The 22060-nt window shown below is 47.0% G+C and overlaps 2 protein-coding genes across 2 annotated transcripts; one reads left to right on the top strand and one right to left on the bottom strand.

Moving 5' to 3' along the window:
* Window positions 1-13870: 13870 nt before the first annotated feature.
* Window positions 13871-19925, bottom strand: bud23 (BUD23 rRNA methyltransferase and ribosome maturation factor). The gene is made up of 12 exons (XM_038986649.1): window positions 19752-19925; window positions 19469-19506; window positions 19196-19291; window positions 18992-19074; window positions 17267-17363; window positions 16998-17094; window positions 16824-16874; window positions 16470-16555; window positions 15978-16023; window positions 15833-15894; window positions 15209-15298; window positions 13871-14951 (listed from the first exon to the last, which is right to left on the bottom strand). Exons 1-12 carry the CDS (start codon window positions 19797-19799, stop codon window positions 14897-14899), a joined length of 849 nt encoding a protein of 282 aa, XP_038842577.1. The 5' UTR covers window positions 19800-19925; the 3' UTR covers window positions 13871-14896.
* Window positions 19926-20234: 309 nt separating this feature from the next.
* LOC120041787 lies at window positions 20235-21574 on the top strand. The gene has a single exon (XM_038986650.1). The coding sequence runs from the start codon at window positions 20289-20291 to the stop codon at window positions 21546-21548; it is 1260 nt and encodes a 419-aa protein (XP_038842578.1). The 5' UTR covers window positions 20235-20288; the 3' UTR covers window positions 21549-21574.
* The last annotated feature ends 486 nt before the right edge of the window (window positions 21575-22060 follow it).

Consider the following 22060-nt stretch of genomic DNA (forward strand, 5'->3'; position numbering starts at 1 on the left):
CTGTTGTTAGACAGACAGAACACCCCTCAGCCTGTTGTTAGACAGACAGAACACCCCTCAGCCTGTTGTTAGACAGACAGAACACCCCTCAGCCTGTTGTTAGACAGACAGAACACCCCTCAGCCTGTTGTTAGATAAACAGAACACCCCTCAGCCTGTTGTTAGACAGACAGAACACCCCTCAGCCTGTTGTTAGACCGACAGAACACTCCTCAGCCTGTTGTTAGACAGACAGGACACCCCTCAGCCTGTTGTTAGACAGACAGAACACCCCTCAGCCTGTTGTTAGACAGACAGAACACCCCTCAGCCTGTTGTTAGACAGACAGAACACCCCTCAGCCTGTTGTTAGATAAACAGAACACCCCTCAGCCTGTTGTTAGACAGACAGAACACCCCTCAGCCTGTTAGATAGACAGACAGACATTACACCCCTCAGCCTGTTGTTAGACAGACAGACATTACACCCTCAGCCTGTTGTTAGACAGACAGACAGAACACCCCTCAGCCTGTTGTTAGATAGACAGAACACCCCTCAGCCTGTTGTTAGATAGACAGACAGACAGAACACCCCTCAGCCTGTTGTTAGATAGACAGATAGACAGAACACCCCTCAGCCTGTTGTTAGACAGACAGAACACCCCTCAGCCTGTTGTTAGACAGACAGAACACCCCTCAGCCTGTTGTTAGACAGACAGAACACCCCTCAGCCTGTTGTTAGACAGACAGAACACCCCTCAGCCTGTTGTTAGACAGACAGAACACCCCTCAGCCTGTTGTTAGACCGACAGAACACCCCTCAGCCTGTTGTTAGACAGACAGGACACCCCTCAGCCTGTTGTTAGACAGACAGAACACCCCTCAGCCTGTTGTTAGATAGACAGAACACCCCTCAGCCTGTTGTTAGATAGACAGAACACCCCTCAGCCTGTTGTTAGACAGACAGAACACCCCTCAGCCTGTTGTTAGACAGACAGAACACCCCTCAGCCTGTTGTTAGACAGACAGAACACCCCTCAGCCTGTTGTTAGATAAACAGAACACCCCTCAGCCTGTTGTTAGACAGACAGAACACCCCTCAGCCTGTTGTTAGATAGACAGAACACCCCTCAGCCTGTTGTTAGACAGACAGGACACCCCTCAGCCTGTTGTTAGACAGACAGAACACCCCTCAGCCTGTTGTTAGACAGACAGAACACCCCTCAGCCTGTTGTTAGACAGACAGAACACCCCTCAGCCTGTTGTTAGACAGACAGAACACCCCTCAGCCTGTTGTTAGACAGACAGACAGACAGAACACCCCTCAGCCTGTTGTTAGACAGACAGGACACCCCTCAGCCTGTTGTTAGACAGACAGAACACCCCTCAGCCTGTTGTTAGATAGACAGAACACCCCTCAGCCTGTTGTTAGACAGACAGAACACCCCTCAGCCTGTTGTTAGATAGACAGAACACCCCTCAGCCTGTTAGATAGACAGAACACCCCTCAGCCTGTTGTTAGACAGACAGAACACCCCTCAGCCTGTTGTTAGACAGACACAGACAGAACACCCCTCAGCCTGTTGTCAGACAGACAGAACACCCCTCAGCCTGTTGTTAGACAGACACAGACAGAACACCCCTCAGCCTGTTGTTAGACAGACAGAACACCCCTCAGCCTGTTGTTAGACAGACAGAACACCCCTCAGCCTGTTGTTAGACAGACAGAACACCCCTCAGCCTGTTGTTAGACAGACAGAACACCCCTCAGCCTGTTGTTAGAAAGACAGAACACCCCTCAGCCTGTTGTTAGACAGACAGAACACCCCTGAGCCTGTTGTTACAGACAGAACACCCCTCAGCCTGTTGTTAGACAGACAGAACACCCCTCAGCCTGTTGTTAGACAGACAGAACACCCCTCAGCCTGTTGTTAGATAGACAGAACACCCCTGAGCCTGTTGTTACAGACAGAACACCCCTCAGCCTGTTGTTAGACAGACAGAACACCCCTCAGCCTGTTGTTAGACAGACAGAACACCCCTCAGCCTGTTGTTAGACAGACAGACAGAACACCCCTCAGCCTGTTGTTAGATAGACAGAACACCCCTCAGCCTGTTGTTAGACAGACAGAACACCCCTCAGCCTGTTGTTAGACAGACAGAACACCCCTCAGCCTGTTGTTAGACAGACAGAACACCCCTCAGCCTGTTGTTAGACAGACAGAACACCCCTCAGCCTGTTGTTAGATAGACAGAACACCCCTCAGCCTGTTGTTAGACAGACAGACAGAACACCCCTCAGCCTGTTGTTAGACAGACAGAACACCCCTCAGCCTGTTGTTAGACAGACAGACAGACAGAACACCCCTCAGCCTGTTGTTAGACAGACAGACAGAACACCCCTCAGCCTGTTGTTAGATAGACAGACAGACAGAACACCCCTCAGCCTGTTGTTAGACAGACAGAACACCCCTCAGCCTGTTGTTAGACAGACAGACAGAACACCCCTCAGCCTGTTGTTAGACAGACAGAACACCCCTCAGCCTGTTGTTAGACAGACAGAACACCCCTCAGCCTGTTGTTAGACAGACAGAACACCCCTCAGCCTGTTGTTAGACAGACAGAACACCCCTCAGCCTGTTGTTAGATAGACAGAACACCCCTCAGCCTGTTGGTAGACAGACAGAACACCCCTCAGCCTGTTGTTAGACAGACAGAACACCCCTCAGCCTGTTGTTACAGACAGAACACCCCTCAGCCTGTTGTTAGACAGACAGAACACCCCTCAGCCTGTTGTTAGACAGACAGAACACCCCTCAGCCTGTTGTTAGACAGACAGAACACCCCTCAGCCTGTTGTTATACAGACAGGACACCCCTCAGCCTGTTGTTAGACAGACAGGACACCCCTCAGCCTGTTGTTAGACAGACAGAACACCCCTCAGCCTGTTGTTAGACAGACAGACAGAACACCCCTCAGCCTGTTGTTAGACAGACAGACAGACAGAACACCCCTCAGCCTGTTGTTAGACAGACAGACAGACAGAACACCCCTCAGCCTGTTGTTAGACAGACAGACAGACAGACAGACAGACAGACAGACAGAACACCCCTCAGCCTGTTGTTAGACAGAACACCCCTCAGCCTGTTGTTAGACAGACAGAACACCCCTCAGCCTGTTGTTAGACAGACAGAACACCCCTCAGCCTGTTAGATAGACAGAACACCCCTCAGCCTGTTGTTAGATAGACAGAACACCCCTCAGCCTGTTGTTAGACAGACAGAACACCCCTCAGCCTGTTGTTACAGACAGAACACCCCTCAGCCTGTTGTTAGACAGACAGAACACCCCTCAGCCTGTTGTTAGATAGACAGACAGACAGACAGACAGACAGACAGACAGACAGACAGACAGACAGACAGACAGAACACCCCTCAGCCTGTTGTTAGACAGACAGACAGACAGACAGACAGACAGACAGACAGACAGACAGACAGACAGAACACCCCTCAGCCTGTTGTTAGACAGACAGACAGACAGACAGACAGACAGACAGACAGACAGACAGAACACTCCTCAGCCTGTTGTTAGACAGACAGAACACCCCTCAGCCTGTTGTTAGACAGACAGAACACCCCTCAGCCTGTTGTTAGACAGACAGAACACCCCTCAGCCTGTTGTTAGACAGACAGAACACCCCTCAGCCTGTTGTTAGATAGACAGAACACCCCTCAGCCTGTTGTTAGACAGACAGAACACCCCTCAGCCTGTTGTTAGACAGACAGAACACCCCTCAGCCTGTTGTTAGACAGACAGAACACCCCTCAGCCTGTTGTTAGACAGACAGAACACCCCTCAGCCTGTTGTTAGACAGACAGAACACCCCTCAGCCTGTTGTTAGACAGACAGAACACCCCTCAGCCTGTTGTTAGATAGACAGAACACCCCTCAGCCTGTTGTTAGACAGACAGAACACCCCTCAGCCTGTTGTTAGATTGACAGAACACCCCTCAGCCTGTTGTTAGACAGACAGAACACCCCTCAGCCTGTTGTTAGACAGACAGAACACCCCTCAGCCTGTTGTTAGATAGACAGAACACCCCTCAGCCTGTTGTTAGACAGACAGAACACCCCTCAGCCTGTTGTTAGACAGACAGACAGAACACCCCTCAGCCTGTTAGATAGACAGAACACCCCTCAGCCTGTTGTTAGATAGACAGAACACCCCTCAGCCTGTTGTTAGACAGACAGAACACCCCTCAGCCTGTTGTTAGACAGACAGAACACCCCTCAGCCTGTTGTTAGACAGACAGAACACCCCTCAGCCTGTTGTTAGATAGACAGAACACCCCTCAGCCTGTTGTTAGACAGACAGAACACCCCTCAGCCTGTTGTTAGACAGACAGACAGAACACCCCTCAGCCCTCACAAGGAGGTGTATCACAACACACACGCTCAAATACATACACAGGCAGAGAGAAATAATCATAGTGTATAACTTTTACAAACCACCAACGAGATAAGTGTATAGCCTAATCCTCCCCTAACACATAGGCCCAATCCCAAGTCAACCCCTAAGCCTTAAACCATATGCACTTGTTGTAAGCAATATGGTAATAGCTCTACCTTGCCCTGTGATAGGCTAAGTGGACGTTTCACCAGTTTACTTACACCAATTATATCCTCTCAGATCTTCACAAGTGAATAAAGCGTAGGGTTTAGAGGTCCATTTGAGATTGGGCCTGAGAGACACTTCTTGCTCGACTGACAGTTCAATCAAACCCAAGCAGCAGCAATACACCCTGGCTTCCATTAGCACCGCAGACAGGACATAAAGTGATTCATCCCTCAGTCAATGTGTTTCCCAATGAGCTTTGTGCTCCTACGGCTCTTCTCTCTCTGTCGTTGTCTGAAACATTTGGTCCCCGAGCACGTTTTTTTACAACGTTCTTCGGAGGTTGTGTCATGGTCTCTTGGAGGTTTTGTCTAGTTCCCGGTTTGTCCCGGGACGTCACCTGATGGTCGTAAAAGAAATGGTTTTTTTTGCACCCTAGTTTCATTACACGTCACCTCTTGTTACTGTTGCCTTGCCCATCAAGGTCCTGATTGGTGATCCACGGATACACTCACAGTTGTTTGTCTTTTGGCAATGCAAGGGACACCCACACATTGCTTTTAACATAGTGTTTTCAACTTCAATATTTGACACATTTTGACATACATGATTACAATAGCTTGGTTCTTTGGTATAGGGTCGAAAAGGTTGGAGAAGTGGTTTATCCATACATCTCCATTTTGGATAGATAACTCTTTGTGTTGTTTATTCAGTGTTTCACAGAAGTGACTTGATATTCTGGAATCTTCCATCTCTCTAGCTAGGGTTCTAATTGGCCAACAGATTTTCATGCAAATATTCTAAAATCTGCATAATGAAAATATGCTACTTTTCCCATCAGTGGTGTGTTTAGAGCAAATGTACTTGGTGTGAATATAAATCAGTGCGCATTGATGTAGTGCACACAAAAATAAATATTTAGCTTAAGTTTTCATGTACTGAATAAAAATCTAAATGTGTTCCCATCGAGCATTACGGTCAGATGCCGAGCAGTTGCCATACCAGGCGGTGATGCAACCGGTCAGGATGCTCTCGATGGTGCAGCTGTATACATTTGTGAGGCTCTGGGGATCCATGCCAAATCTTATCAGAATCCTGAGGGGAATAGGTTTTGCCGTGCCCTCTTCATGAATGTTTTGGTGTGTTTGGACCATTCTAGTTTGTTGGTGATGTGGACACCAAGGAACTTGAAGCTCTCCACCTGCTCCACTACAGCCCCGTCGATGCTAATGGAGGCCTGTACGGTCCTCTTCCTGTAGTCCACGATCAGCTCCTTTGTCTTGCTCACATTCAGGGAGAGGTTGTTGTCCTGGCACCACACTGCCAGGTCTCTGACCTCCAACCTGTTGGTTCATGTCATTCTGATCTTCCTGCTTGGGATTTGAACTCACAACCTCTTGGTTCATTCTGATCTTCCTGCCATGTCATTAATATCATGTCTGTATTAATGACTGACTTCACTGGCAGGCCTATTCACCGGCGGGCCTATTCACCGGCGGGCCTATTCACCGGCAGGCCTATTCACCGGCAGGCCTATTCACCGGCAGGCCTATTGAACTGCAGGCCTATTCACCGGCAGGCCTATTCACCGGCAGGCCTATTGAACTGCAGGCCTATTCACCGGCAGGCCTATTCACCGGCAGGCCTATTCACCGGCAGGCCTATTGAACTGCAGGCCTATTCACCGGCAGGCCTATTGAACTGCAGGCCTATTCACCGGCAGGCCTATTCACCGGCAGGCCTATTCACCGGCGGGCCTATTCACCGGCGGGCCTATTCACCGGCGGGCCTATTCACCGGCGGGCCTATTGAACTGCGGGCCTATTCACCGGCGGGCCTATTGAACTGCGGGCCTATTCACCGGAAGGCCTATTCACCGGCGGGCCTATTCACCGGCGGGCCTATTGAACTGCGGGCCTATTCACCGGCGGGCCTATTCACCGGCGGGCCTATTCACCGGCGGGCCTATTCACCGGCGGGCCTATTCCTACACGTTTAACTTCATAGTAAACCCCAGGTCGGTTGAAATAACACCGAAGAAAAAGGATTACATAGTGACATAGTGACATAGTGACTCAGGAGTAACATTAAATATAGAATACTATAACCCAACAACATAAGACAACTATACTGAAAAACAAAACTCAAATTGCTGAAAAACTATCATTAATAACCAGAGTGTTGATTTGCTTAAATCACTGAAGACCACAGGTTCTTTAACCTTTATTTAACTAGGCAAGTCGGTTAAGAACACATTCTTATTTTCAATGACGGCCTACCGGGGAACAGTGGGTTAACTGCCTTGTTCAGGGGGCAGAACGACAGATTTTTACCTTGTCAGCTCGGGGATGCTAGTCCAACGCTCTAACCACTAGGCTATCCTGCCGCCTCTACACTCTAACCACTAGCCTACCCTGCCGCCTCTACACTCTAACCACTAGCCTACCCTGCCGCCTCTACACTCTAACCACTAGCCTACCCTGCCGCCTCTACACTCTAACCACTAGCCTACCCTGCCGCCTCTACACTCTAACCACTAGCCTACCCTGCCGCCTCTACACTCTAACCACTAGCCTACCCTGCCGCCTCTACACTCTAACCACTAGCCTACCCTGCCGCCTCTACACTCTAACCACTAGCCTACCCTGCCGCCTCTACACTCTAACCACTAGCCTACCCTGCCGCCTCTACACTCTAACCACTAGGCTACACTGCCGCCTCTACACTCTAACCACTAGCCTACCCTGCCGCCTCTACACTCTAACCACTAGGCTACCCTGCCGCCTCTACACTCTAACCACTAGCCTACCCTGCCGCCTCTACACTCTAACCACTAGCCTACCCTGCCGCCTCTACACTCTAACCACTAGCCTACCCTGCCGCCTCTACACTCTAACCACTAGCCTACCCTGCCGCCTCTACACTCTAACCACTAGGCTACACTGCCGCCTCTACACTCTAACCACTAGCCTACCCTGCCGCCTCTACACTCTAACCACTAGGCTACCCTGCCGCCTCTACACTCTAACCACTAGGCTACCCTGCCGCCTCTACACTCTAACCACTAGGCTACCCTGCCGCCTATACACTCTAACCACTAGCCTACCCTGCCGCCTCTACACTCTAACCACTAGGCTACCCTGCCGCCTATACACTCTAACCACTAGACTACCTGCCTCCTCTACTCTCTAACCACTAGACTACCTGCCACCTCTACACTCTAACCACTAGGCTACCTGCCGCCTCTACACTCTAACCACTAGGCTACCCTGCCGCCTCTACACTCTAACCACTAGGCTACCCTGCCGCCTCTACACTCTAACCACTAGGCTACCCTGCCGCCTCTACACTCTAACCACTAGGCTACCCTGCCGCCTATACACTCTAACCACTAGCCTACCCTGCCGCCTATACACTCTAACCACTAGCCTACCCTGCCGCCTCTACACTCTAACCACTAGGCTACCCTGCCGCCTATACACTCTAACCACTAGCCTACCCTGCCGCCTATACACTCTAACCACTAGCCTACCCTGCCGCCTCTACACTCTAACCACTAGCCTACCCTGCCGCCTATACACTCTAACCACTAGGCTACCCTGCCGCCTCTACACTCTAACCACTAGGCTACCCTGCCGCCTATACACTCTAACCACTAGCCTACCCTGCCGCCTCTACACTCTAACCACTAGGCTACCCTGCCGCCTCTACACTCTAACCACTAGCCTACCCTGCCGCCTATACACTCTAACCACTAGCCTACCCTGCCGCCTCTACACTCTAACCACTAGGCTACCCTGTCTCCTCTTATTTCCATCCATGTCCTTAATGTACACAGCTTTCGCTAATTTGCATAGTTAATTGTTTAAAGGAAAATTCCACCCCAAAAACAATATTTTGTTATTTGTTTCATTGGTCCATTGTCGACATAGTGCCAAAATGTTTTGCATATCAGCAATCAAGTTTTGAAGATATGGAACTTAAATAAATACAGCAGGTATGATGCATTTTGCATCATGCTAGGAGTAACCTGTACGTTGATAGATATTGTGGAGAACTTTGAAACATGGCAGTTTGTTTATTCCTGTCACCCAAAATCTTAAAGATTAAATAATGGACAGCATTTGTATTTATTATGGATCCCCATTAGTTCCTGTCAAGGCAGCAACTACTCTTCCTGGGGTTTATTATGGATCCCCATTAGTTCCTGCCAAGGCAGCAGCTACTCTTCCTGGGGTTTATTATGGATCCCTATTAGTTCCTGCCAAGGCAGCAGCTACTCTTCCTGGGGTTTATTATGGATCCCCATTAGTTCCTGTCAAGGCAGCAGCTACTCTTCCTGGGGTTTATTATGGATCCCCATTAGTTCCTGCCAAGGCAGCAGCTACTCTTCCTGGGGTTTATTATGGATCCCTATTAGTTCCTGCCAAGGCAGCAACTACTCTTCCTGGGGTTTATTATGGATCCCCATTAGTTCCTGCCAAGGCAGCAGCTACTCTTCCTGGGGTTTATTATGGATCCCCATTAGTTCCTGCCAAGGCAGCAGCTACTCTTCCTGGGGTTTATTACAGATGCCTATTAGTTCCTGCCAAGGCAGCAGCTATTCTTGCTAGGGTTTATTACAGATGCCTATTAGTTCCTGCCAAGGCAGCAGCTACTCTTGCTAGGGACCAGCAAAATTAAGGCAGTTATACAATTTTAAAATCATTACAATATATTCCACAACACATTAAGTGTGTGCCCTCAGGCCCCTACTCTACTACCACATATCTACAGTACAACACAAAATCCATGTGTGTATGTTATCCTGTGTCTGTGTCTCTTCACAGACCTCACTGTTCCATAAGGTGTATTTTTGTATCTGTATTTAAAAATCTAATTTTACTGCTTGCATGAGTTACTTGATGTGGAACATCATGCAGTCATGGCTCTATGTAGTACTGTGTGCCTCCCATAGTCCGTTCTGGACTTGGGGACTGTGAAGAGACCTCTGGTGGCATGTCTTGTGGGGTATGAATGGGTGTCCGAGCTGTGTGCCAGTAGTTTAGACAGACAGCTCGGTGCATTCAACATGTCAATACCTCTCACAAATACAAGTAGTGATGAAGTCAATCTCTTCTCCACTTTCAGCCAGGAGAGATTGACATGCATATGATTAATATTAGCTCTCTGTGTACATCCAAGGGGCAGCTGTGCTGCCCTGTTCTGAGCCAATTGCAATTTTCCTAAGCCCCTCTTTGTGGCACCTGACCACACGACTGGACAGTAGTCCAGGTGCAACAAAACTAGGGCATGTAAGACCTGTCTTGTCGATAGTGTTGTTAAGAAGGCAGAGCAGCTCTTAATTATGTACCGACTTCTCCCCATCTTAGCTACTGCTGCATCAATGTGTTTTGACTATGACAGTTAGTCTCCTGAACTTGCTCAATTTCTACATTATTAATTTCAAGATTTAGTTGAGGTTTAGGGTTTAGTGAATAATTAGTCCCAATACTTTTAGTTTTTGAAATATTTAGGACTAACTTATTTCTTGCCACCCATTCTGAAACTAACTGCAGCTCTTTGTTAAGTGTTACAGTCATTTCAGTCGCTGTGGTAGCTGACCTGTATAGTGTTGAGTCATCCGCATACATAGACACACTGACTTTACCTAGAGCCAGTGAAAGGTCATTAATAAAGATTGAAAAAAGTAAGGGGCCTAGACAGCTGCCCTGGGGAATTCCTGATTCTACCTGGATTATATTGGAGAAGTTTCCATTAAAGAACACCCTCTGTGTTCTGTTAGACATTCAAGTCCTGTGGATGGATAGACAGGCCTGCCGAAGCGGGTAAGACCACGTATGGGGAGTTTACTATCTTGGTAGCTACATATTTCTAATATTAAGTGCATCTGCTATGGATTGTCATAGATACTACAAACCTGAGTTGAAACAGAACATTGTTTCAAGTAAAAATATATATATATAAAAGTAATGTTATGGAGGTGAATTCATTCCAATCTCTGGAGAAACATCAAGGTGATTATTGTACGATCTACTGGGCTCCATGTGGTTATTGGGATATGTAGCTCTCCCAAACCTCTAACGGATGCTGGGCCATAACATGTAGCACATATTAATCAGTAGCACAAATAGCAGTAGTAAAATACCTCTTCAAAAGAAACTCGGGACATATACAGTTGAAGTCGGAAGGTACCATACACGTAGGTTGAAGTCATTAAAACTAGTTTTTTCAACCACTCCACAAACTTCTTGTTAATAAACTATAGTTTTGGCAAGTCGGTTAGGACATCTACTTGATGCATGACACACGTAATTTTTCCAACAATTGTTTAGACAGATTATTTCACTTATAATTCACTGTATCACAATTCCAGTGGGTCAGAAGTTCACATACACTAAGTTGACTGTGCCTTAAAACAGCTTGGAAAATTCCAGAAAATGATGTCATGGCTTTAGAAGCTTCTGATAAATGATGTCAATTAGCCTGAGTCAATTGGAGGTGTACCTGTGGATGTATTTCAAGGCCTACCTTCAAACTCAGTGTCTCTTTGCTTGACATCATGGGAAAATCAAAATTAATAAGCCAAGACCTGAGAAAAAAAATTGTAGACCAAAAGCCTGAGGTACCACGTTCATCTGTACAAACAAAAGTACAAACACCATGAGACCACGCAGCCGTCATACCGCTCAGGAAGGAGACCCGTTCTGTCTCCTAGAGGTGATTACATAGAACAATTAGATCTATTAGCAGCAGATATGATTAGATAGACCTCATACAACTGTACTACAGTTTAACCCTGCTATATAGCAATCATTTCTAAAGGAATATGGCATATAAACAATCAATATGCATCTTACCTTTTCAATTGTTCCATTGGAAGAAAGGTCCCAGAATTGATGGAATCGTATTTCTGGATCGTTGGGGCTTCTTTGTGGACGAGGTGAAAGTTGTCCTCTTTTAAAGGGGATTTTGGCATCATTAGGTGGTCCACACACACTTACGGGGGCGGTATATTTATCTAGAACTATGGTTTTGGAACTCGGTATGGTTGTAAATCATATACGGACATCTAAAAACAATATGTTACCAATATATTGTGTGGATCTAAACTAACCCCTTCTCCCCTTAACTAACCCTATCTCCCCTTCACTAACCCCATCTCCCCTTAACTAACCCATGCAGCCCAACCAAGACCCTGTGTTTCCATGAGGTAATGCAGCTCTCTCTGCACAGGACCCTGTTAAGGCTGGTGTGTGTGTGTGTGTGTGTGTGTGTGTGTGAGAGACACACGCAGTATAGGAGAGTGTGAGCGAGCGAGCGAGCCACAGTGTAGGTGAGAGAGGGAGCGAATTGTAAGGATATTTTTGACTAATCCATGAGAGTATGTGTGGATATTGATTATTATAAAGTTAAAAAAGCATCTCTTGAAACCCTCTGTGGCATGAAGGGGCCCCTGTGTAAACACAGCTGCCTAAATCGCTGCACCACTGTTCTGGACCCTGGATAGACAGAGAGAGAGAAGTAGCCTAGCGTTTAAGAGAGTTGGGCCAGTAACTGAAAGGTTGCTGGTTCCAATCCAGAGCTACGTGAAAAATCTGTCGATATGTCCTTGAGCAAGGCAATAAACCCTAAACCCTAGTCGCTCTGGATAAGATGAAAAAACATGCAGTCCACTTCCTGAAAACATATTAAGCACAGCGAACCAATTTACCATTACCTGCAGGAACGAATTTGAAAAAAACAAACGCACCAGAACACTTTATAGCATTAGCTTGATTGATAGCATTAGCTTGATTGATATCATTAGCTTGATTGATAGCATTAGCTTGATTGATATCATTAGCTTGATTGATAGCATTAGCTTAATTGAATTGGGCACACACCAAAACTGTGACTTGTGATTCAGCCTTGTACACGGGGCTTGAAGTACGTATGGACTGTATCTCATTAAGCCCGCAGATTTAATCTTCAGCAGCGTAACCAGGCAGCGATGTTCCACTAAGCACATTCTCCACCAAGCATAAACCCAGTTGAATCTTATTCCACCCTGTCAAACTGAACACAGGACAAAAAACAAACAAAAAAATCATGGATTTTTGGTTGGCAACACAGGTGCGTGTGAATATCTTCATGGTTGAATCGTCCAGCTGGAACATGTAACCCATAGATGTATCCCTCATATGAACAACCGCCCGACTCAAAGAGGGGCACCACAAAGTAAACCATAAGGGCAGAGTACACCGTGAATCAAAGCCACGGTTTTCAGTCTTCAGAGTTTTTCAACAAGGCAGATCCTACAGTTTTGTCACAGCTGGACTACTGTTCAGTCGTGTGGTCAGGTGCCACAAAGAAGGACTTAGGAAAAATTGCAATTGTCTCAGAACAGGGCAGTGCGGCTGGCCCTTAGATGTACACAGAGAGCTAATATTAATAATATGCATGTCAATCTCTCCTGGCTCAAAGTGGAGGAGAGATCGACTTCATCACTGCTTGTATTTATGAGAGGTATTGACATGTTGAATGCACCGAGCTGTCTGTCTAAACTACTGGCACACAGCACAGACACCCATTCATACCCCACAAGACATGCCACCAGGTCTCTTCACAGTCCCCAAGTCCAGAACAGACTATGGGAGGTGCACAGTACTACATAGAGCCATGACTACATGATGCTCCACATCATGTAACTCATGCAAGCAGTAAAATTAGATTTTTAAATACAGATACAAAAATACACCTTATGGAACAGTGAGGTCTGTGAAGAGACACAGACACATGCATACACACAGGATAACATACACACAGGATAACATACACACAGGATAACATACACACAGGATAACATACACACAGCTGTCATCAAGGCAAAGGGCGGCTATTTGAAGAATCTCAAATATATTTCGATTTATTTCACTTTTTTTTTTGGTTACTACATGATTCCATATGTGTTATTTCATAGTTTTGATGTCTTCACTATTATTCTACAAATGTAGAAAATAGTTATAAACAAAGAAAAACCCTTGAATGAGTAGGTGTTATTAAACTTTTGACCGGTGGTGTACATACTACCTCAACTAATCGGTACCCTTGCACATTGACTCGGTACCCCCTGTATATAGTCTCATTACTAAACGGTACCCCCTGTATATAGCCTTGCTATTGTTATTTTATTGTTACTCTTAATTATTATTTACTTTAGTAAATACTTTAGCACTTAAAACTGCATTGTTGGTTAAGGGCTTGTAATTGAGCACTATACCTGTTGAATTCAGCATGTGATAAATAACATTAGATTTTAATTATTGTGTCTAAACCGCTGTGAATTATATTTTCAAGAACCAAAAATATTACATCTTCAGCTGGTTTTACAAAACCAAAACATGCAAAAACAAAAAACTTAACAGGAAGCATAGAAATAGTGCATATAGAACACATCTACAGCTTCTTAGACTTGCTTTCAATGAGAATAACAGATCTATAACTCACTTTTCGATGTGAATTCAGATAGTTGCCCCAAAAAGCAGCTTTAAAATACTGTAGAATATGCTGATTGATGGGGAATTATATAGTCCAGAAGAATGGGTCCAAGATCAGAGAGGGGAATATTTTATTTGCAGTCTACCGGTCCATGTCCTAGAGAGGGGCCAGTTTCTGTCCAGAGGATTGGGACCATGTCCTAGAGAGGGGCCAGTTTCTGTCCAGAGGATTGGGACCATGTCCTAGAGGGGACAGTTTCTGTCCAGAGGATAGGGGACAGTTTCTGTCCAGAGGATAGGGGACAGTTTCTGTCCAGAGGATAGGGGACAGTTTCTGTCCAGAGGATAGGGGGCCAGATAAGCATTAGACTGGTGGCCAGTCTCTGTTCAGCTACAACTTTCCACTCCTTATGCTCCAGTGGCACATGACACCACAAGGAGTGGAAAGTACTGAAACTGGCACCTCTCTAGGAAACGGTCCCAATCCTCTGGACAGAAACTGGCCCGTCTAGGAATGTTATAGCTAAATAAAAGCCTAGCAACCAGTCTAGGTAACCACAGCAACTGGTAGTCACCAGCGTGGGTGGGAATCGCATTCTCAAATTTACATGAATTAATTTCCATTCCATTTATAGACAACTCCTGGAAGAAAACAACCGTCAATTTATAAATGGGGGAAAAAATGATTTTAATCCACCCGTTTTTAAGTGAGTAGGATTGATTTGAGTCCATTTGAGTCTAAATCTTGCCGGTCACAGCTCCTCTGGTCACACAGGAAAGACAGTAGTACTCCATCAGTGTGAACACACAGGACTGACTGGGGTTTAGAAGTGAGGTCTTCTCTGCCGGGCAGTGTACTTAGTGTCAGCTCGGACTTCCCTGGGAGACAAAACACACCACAGAGGGAAGACGTTAAGAGACCAGCCTTTGTGTTACAGAGCCTGATGGCTTCCTCCAAATGGGTTGGTAAGCTATATGAACATCATCATGCATGGTACAAATGTTGACCTGTACAGGACCAAATGAGACAGAGTAGCCAGGATCCCTGCCCAAATGAGACAGAGTAGCCAGGATCCCTGCCCAAATGAGACAGAGTAGCCAGGATCCCTGCCCAAATGAGACAGAGGGGTACATACCTGCCCTGTCTTCTCCTCCTCTCCTTCTTCTCTAGGATCCAGTCTTTTCCCTTCTTTGCAGACTTGCCCTTCATGTTCTTAAAGCGAGATCTGTACAAAAGACAAACAGGAAATGACCACCAGCAGACACAGGAAGGGATTGAGACACCTCAGCTCTAATCAATATGTTTTACATATTTCATCTTCAAATCAGCTCCGTGTCTTCTGACAGATGTGATCAGTGTCATTGTAAAGGATGTCACTGCTTGCTAAGCCATTTCCTCCTGATTCGGCTTATACCAAGGCTCCAAACAAGGACCTCTGTCTCGCAAACACACAGGATCACCCCCCTTAAGTGTCATACCCAGTCGAGACACAGAAAAGCTACCTATTTGGACGAGCAAGTGGAGACACTTCAGGCTGAGGACTGAGTTTCCCATATCCCCATCTGCTACATCACGTGATGTCAGAGGGAGGAAAAGCTGCCGGCCAGTAACTTTAATCAGGTAGGAAGACAGCCCTCTGTATCTCTGGGACCTGTCCAAATGCCATCTAGCCAACTATGTTAATGCATTGATTAATGAGTCATAATGGTGGTAATCAATCATTACAACACTTCTAAAGTTGAGGAAGTTATTTCTTTACCTCTGTCCTGTGAATTGGACTTGACTTGGGATGCCCCTGTCCACTGTCTCTGACCCTAGCCCCTGAAACACAGGGACCACAAACCATCAGCGTTCAGCATTCAAGACAACAGTCTCTCCAAATGAACCCTTATTCTTTTCCTCACCTTGGGTAGGGTTCCTGAAAACCCAGCGAACAGACACAGGAAGAACCTGATGGGGAAAATCAGAGAAGAATGCCAGTTTTAGTCATTTAGCAGCCACTCTTATCCAGAGCGACTTACAGTTCAGTGCATTCATCTTAAAGTAGCTAGGTGGGACAACCACATATCACAGTCATAGTAAGTAAAACCGTTCCTCAATAAAGTAGTTCCTAGCAGTCATTAGTGTGAGTGTTCGTGCCAGAAGGACATGGGTTTGTGTGTGTGTGTGTTTCTAGTATGACCACCAGCTGATGACCATAGAAATAGAATCTGACATCATTGACTCATTATGCCATCACTGACTCATTATGACATCATTATGCCATCATTGACTCATTATGCCATCATTGACTCATTATGCCATCATTGACTCATTATGCCATCATTGACTTAACTGGAGAGGCCTGTTCTATTGGTTAAATTTCTATGGTGACTACCAATCCAGGTTAGACTCACTTTTTGGCCTTGGTGCTGTTAGGATAGTCCACCACCATGCCTCCACTGAAGCCTGCCTTCATGGCCTGGGATGTAATCAGCTCCAGCTGCACACAGTCAAGTCTATTATTCATATGCACAGCAGACATGGTGTACACTGAAACGCTGGCTGGCAGGTTCACCTCTTAATAATAACAATAGTAAAAAGTAGTAAAGTAATAAAGGTGTCATAAAATAGAACAACATTTAGTATAAATATAAGTAGACCGATGAGAGGAGCAACTACAGGTCAGGAGTGGATACCAGGTGTCACGGAGTGTGTCGGCATGTTTCTGTGGAGATTAACTTGAATAAACTATTTTAATATCACTGTACCTGCTCAGAGTTCTCTGGGTAAAGCTGAAACACTGCACGGGCTCCTCTTGACTAAAAAGATACGGGACAATAACACAAGGAGTTAGATTGGACCGAGGTCACTAGGGAGGAGTTAGATTGGACCGAGGTCTCTAGGGAGGAGTTAGATTGGACCGAGGTCTCTAGGGATCTCACCAGGGAGGAGTAGAGTGTACTGAAAAAGGTGTAGAGCCTCTTGTGGGGGCTGTGAGTCTTTTTGTCAGCATTGCAGAGCCACTGGAGAGCAGAAATACTGAGGGATGAGACAAAGAGAGGTAGGGGAGGACACAGACGATAAGTAGAAAGAGAAGGGTGGAGACAGACAGAAGGAGACATTACTAACTCAGTCTTGACAAGTCCATCAATAGTAATTTCTCAGTAGAGATCTCAGGTCTCTTACAGGACAGGAAGGACAAGCTCTTTACCTGATGCAGCCATCAAAGGTCCCCGGCCTGAAGGGCAATCCCTCACCCATATCCCCCAACAGAAGGTCTCCCTCCACCTCCCGGTCCAGCGCTACATCTAGAGACAAGGACACAGCACTGGTCAACAGCGGAGCACAACAAACAAATATTGACTGCTATATTTCAGGTTGCTGATCCATCTCTAAATATGAATGCAATATTTTTGCACCAGGAATGACATCAATGGCTGTGCTGATGTCCACTCACCCAACATGGCTGTGCTGATGTCCACTCAACCACACTCACCCAACATGGCTGTGCTGATGCCCACTCAACCACACTCACCCAACATGGCTGTGCTGATGCCCACTCACCCAACATGGCTGTGCTGATGTCCACTCACCCAACATGGCTGTGCTGATGTCCACTCACCCAACATGGCTGTGCTGATGCCCACTCAACCACACTCACCCAACATGGCTGTGCTGATGTCCACTCACCCAACATGGCTGTGCTGATGTCCACTCAACCACACATGGCTGTGCTGATGTCCACTCACCCAACATGGCTGTGCTGATGTCCACTCACCCAACATGGCTGTGCTGATGTCCACTCACCCAACATGGCTGTGCTGATGTCCACTCACCCAACATGGCTGTGCTGATGTCCACTCACCCAACATGGCTGTGCTGATGTCCACTCACCCAACATGGCTGTGCTGATGTCCACTCACCCAACATGGCTGTGCTGATGTCCACTCACCCAACATGGCTGTGCTGATGTCCACTCACCCAACATGGCTGTGCTGATGTCCACTCACCCAACATGGCTGTGCTGATGTCCACTCACCCAACATGGCTGTGCTGATGTCCACTCACCCAACATGGCTGTGCTGATGTCCACTCACCCAACATGGCTGTGCTGATGTCCACTCACCCAACATGGCTGTGCCGATGTCCACTCACCCAACATGGCTGTGCTGATGTCCACTCACCCAACATGGCTGTGCTGGCCCCACACTCACCCAACATGGCTGTGCTGATGTCCACTCACCCACACTCACCCAACATGGCTGTGCTGATGCCCACTCACCCAACATGGCTGTGCTGATGTCCACTCAACCACACATGGCTGTGCTGATGTCCACTCATCCAACATGGCTGTGCTGATGTCCACTCAACCACACTCACCCAACATGGCTGTGCTGATGTCCACTCAACCACACTCACCCAACATGGCTGTGCTGATGTCCACTCACCCAACATGGCTGTGCTGATGTCCACTCAACCACACTCACCCAACATGGCTGTGCTGATGCCCACTCAACCACACTCACCCAACATGGCTGTGCTGATGCCCACTCACCCAACATGGCTGTGCTGATGTCCACTCAACCACACATGGCTGTGCTGATGTCCACTCAACCACACTCACCCAACATGGCTGTGCTGATGCCCACTCACCCAACATGGCTGTGCTGATGTCCACTCACCCAACATGGCTGTGCTGATGCCCACTCAACCACACTCACCCAACATGGGTGTGCTGATGCCCACTCACCCAACATGGCTGTGCTGATGTCCACTCAACCACACATGGCTGTGCTGATGTCCACTCACCCAACATGGCTGTGCTGATGCCCACTCAACCACACATGGCTGTGCTGATGCCCACTCAACCAACATGGCTGTGCTGATGCCCACTCAACCACACTCACCCAACATGGCTGTGCTGATGCCCACTCACCCAACATGGCTGTGCTGATGTCCACTCCAACCCAGCAATGTCCCTCCTCTGACAGGTAGTCCCCACTTAGCCCGGAGCCACACCTGATGGGACAAGTTATATAGACACACTCAGTCTAAAGTAGCTTTGATGTTGTTTTGTTCTCCTACCCAGACCCATTACATTAATGAGAGCCCTCAGCAGTCCCCTGGCTGGTACACATACCCTACATCTAGCAGAAAACAGGGCTGGTCCTCGGGCAGGTTCAGCAGCTCCACAGCTCTCCCAGACATCTGGCTCTGGATCTCAATAATCCGAGAACTGGAAATCATTGAACAGTTGATTACTTAGCTACCCTTGAATCATATTACATTCTACTGTCTCAAAGAGATTCCATCAAGCGCAGCCTCTGGTCAGTATGTAAATGGTAAAAATGCAACGATTTGTATTCAAACACAGTGATTCGCCATAGGCGGTCATTGTCAAACGCGCACTCACTTCTGAGAATATTTCTTGGCCTCCTCTTCGTTATAGAACTGCAGAACGAGCAGAAATCAAAACACAAGAAGTTAAGTGCTGTGTGCAGGTAAACACAAGATGTGTCGGGGAAATGTTGTCCACATAATGAAATAAACTTCACTAGTCACTTGCTAGGTAGGTATTTTGGAACAGATCACTAGCTAACTAACTTAGCAAACGTGTGTTTTCTTACAGTTAATGCGGCTAACGTTAGCTAGCTCTCGTCTGTCTTTAAAAAAAACACAGAAAATATCATACTAACAATTTCAGGCGGAGCCATATGCTCGGGTCTTCGACAACTTGAGGCCATGTCTAATTTAGTTACCTACAAGATATCTACGAATGATCGATTTAAACCAAAAAGCTTAAACGTTGTTATGATGTCTGGCTACAGCTGAGGCTCCACATGTAAGTGTGACGTAGTATTTCAGCGACAAGGAAAGGCGCACGTAATTTAAAGAGACAGTCGCATAGTTGGGGAAAAAACAATACTATCAGAAACGACTTCAACAACCAAAACGGCCTATTGATTGAAATGCAATTTTAAACATCTAAACACAATTTTAAAGCTTACGAAAAATTAATTTGCACAAGACCATCACATCAGAGAGGAAGAGGCGATATTTGAGAACGTTCAACCTCAATTCCTCGTATATGATTGGATGACAGAATACGTTTTGTGACCACATCCCATTTATGTATTCTCTCATTGGTCTGCTGTACATTTTACCGGATGCCACCCCTGTCTTCTTCGCTTCTGTCATTTCTCCATGGCCGCTGTACCTGCTGCTACGGGAGAATGGCGGAGGTCAGTCGGAGATTGGGGAGCGGAGTTTACAGATTTTCAGCTATCAGAAACGCACCGACTCACTCCATCCCCTGCGCCGAAGATCGGCCACACGAAACGATGTCAGTAGTAGCAGCAGCAGCAACCTCTATAATTGGAGCCAGAACCTGTAAAGCCAAGGTAACCGGCCAAGGGATTTACGAATGTCATCCGGTGTCAACAAGGGACAGTCAGGCGAGTTCCTGGGAACCTGAACGTAAAAACCTCAAAGAGAATGCACAGGAATGCACGGAGATAGAGCACAGTGATCAAATACTTTCTAGGCTAAAACATGAGAACAGACTGGGGTATGGGACATTACTTTGGTCAAGTAGTGATTTGCTTTTATTAGACTTTAATGCTAAACCCGCTATCAAATTAGCAACTGTTCAGGATAGTGAGCTCAGACGGTCACCTTTGTACCTGTGGCCCAGTGTACAGCCTCTGTCCCAGGGTAACTTAGCAACAGTGCACAGGATGATGTGTTGGAATAGCAGAGGTGTTGTCATGGCCACTTTACACCCTGAAATCTTTGGGTCACCTCGGCAGCTCCGAGCATTCAGCACGGTCATGCTCAACCTGGCAGAGCAGCAGTCAGGCCGGTTCAGACCTCACCCAGAGGTCTCCACCAGGGCTTACAGCTGGAGGAGCAAAAACAACCAGTCAGACTTCCCGCCTCTTCACAGGAGCAGAACGGCCTACTACGACATTCTCCGAGTGTCCCCAAGCGCCACCCAATCCCAAATAAAGACAGCATATTACAAGCAGTCGTTCATCTACCACCCAGACAAGAACCCCGACAACGAGGAAGCCACCCAGCGTTTCTCTGATATCACCGAGGCCTATAGCGTGTTGGGGAGCATGGCCCTGAGGAGGAAGTACGACCGCGGCATCCTCAGTGGGTCAGACGTCCAGGGGGCCGGGAGACCCTCGGACCGGGAGGCCACCTCCAGCAACAGAGCCTCTGGCCCACAGCAGTATCAACAACAGCAGAGGTCCCGGCGGTTCTCCAACGTTGGAGGGAAGGCCATGTTTGACTTTGATGCCTTCTTCCAGGCTCACTATGGAGAGCAGCTGCAGAGGGAGAAGGAGCTGAGGGCCAGAAGGGCCCAGTACCAGCAGAAACAGCAGCAGGATTATAAGCAGTGGAAGCTGGGGAAGATGTTGGAGATTACTGTAGGGGTGCTGTTGGCCATGGGAGGGCTCATCTTCTTCAGTATCACTAGGTCCTGAAATAGAAATAAACCAATCTGTAACTACCTACCTGTCGAGGTTCTGTTTCTGGACAGGTGGTTGCTTGAAGTGTTTCACACTGTTTCAATTTCTCTCTCCCCAGGTTATTTTCACAGCAAACCGTTGACTTTTAACAAGAACAGCGTAGAAAGTGATGTGGTTAATGGGCCCTACTCTCCATAGTGTCGTTATCAGGACTGATACCAGGCTTCAGCCTACTTCTGTCCTACACAACTGATTATAGCCACACATACATGGACAAGCTATTCTAAAAACTCAAACGACAATCAGTTGTCTTATACAGAGATGATTTAGGTAGTTAAGTAGGATCCCCAATTAGCTGTTGCACATGCAGCAGCTACTCTTCCGGGGGTCAACATATTTCCATTGACCTTTTAGGGATTTAGCAGACACTCTAATCCAGAGTCACTTACAGTTCGTACATTCACCTTAAGATAGCTAGGTGGGACAATGACATATCACAGGTATAGTAAGTACATGTTTCCTCAATA

Source organism: Salvelinus namaycush, unplaced genomic scaffold, assembly GCF_016432855.1.
Source record: "Salvelinus namaycush isolate Seneca unplaced genomic scaffold, SaNama_1.0 Scaffold541, whole genome shotgun sequence".
NCBI lineage: Eukaryota > Metazoa > Chordata > Actinopteri > Salmoniformes > Salmonidae > Salvelinus > Salvelinus namaycush.

Bases quoted from the DNA above. Each gene is read 5' to 3' on its own strand.
- LOC120041787 (XM_038986650.1), top strand. From the start codon at position 20,289: ATGGCGGAGGTCAGTCGGAGATTGGGGAGCGGAGTTTACAGATTTTCA.
- bud23 (XM_038986649.1), bottom strand. From the start codon at position 19,799: ATGGCCTCAAGTTGTCGAAGACCCGAGCATATGGCTCCGCCTGAAATT. The intron at 16,556-16,823 runs GTACAGTGATAT...GACTGTGTGCAG, and splicing joins ACCCAGAGAACTCTGAGCAG to CTGGAGCTGATTACATCCCA. The intron at 14,952-15,208 runs GTATGTACCCCT...TTTGTCTCCCAG, and splicing joins AGGAGGAGAAGACAGGGCAG to GGAAGTCCGAGCTGACACTA.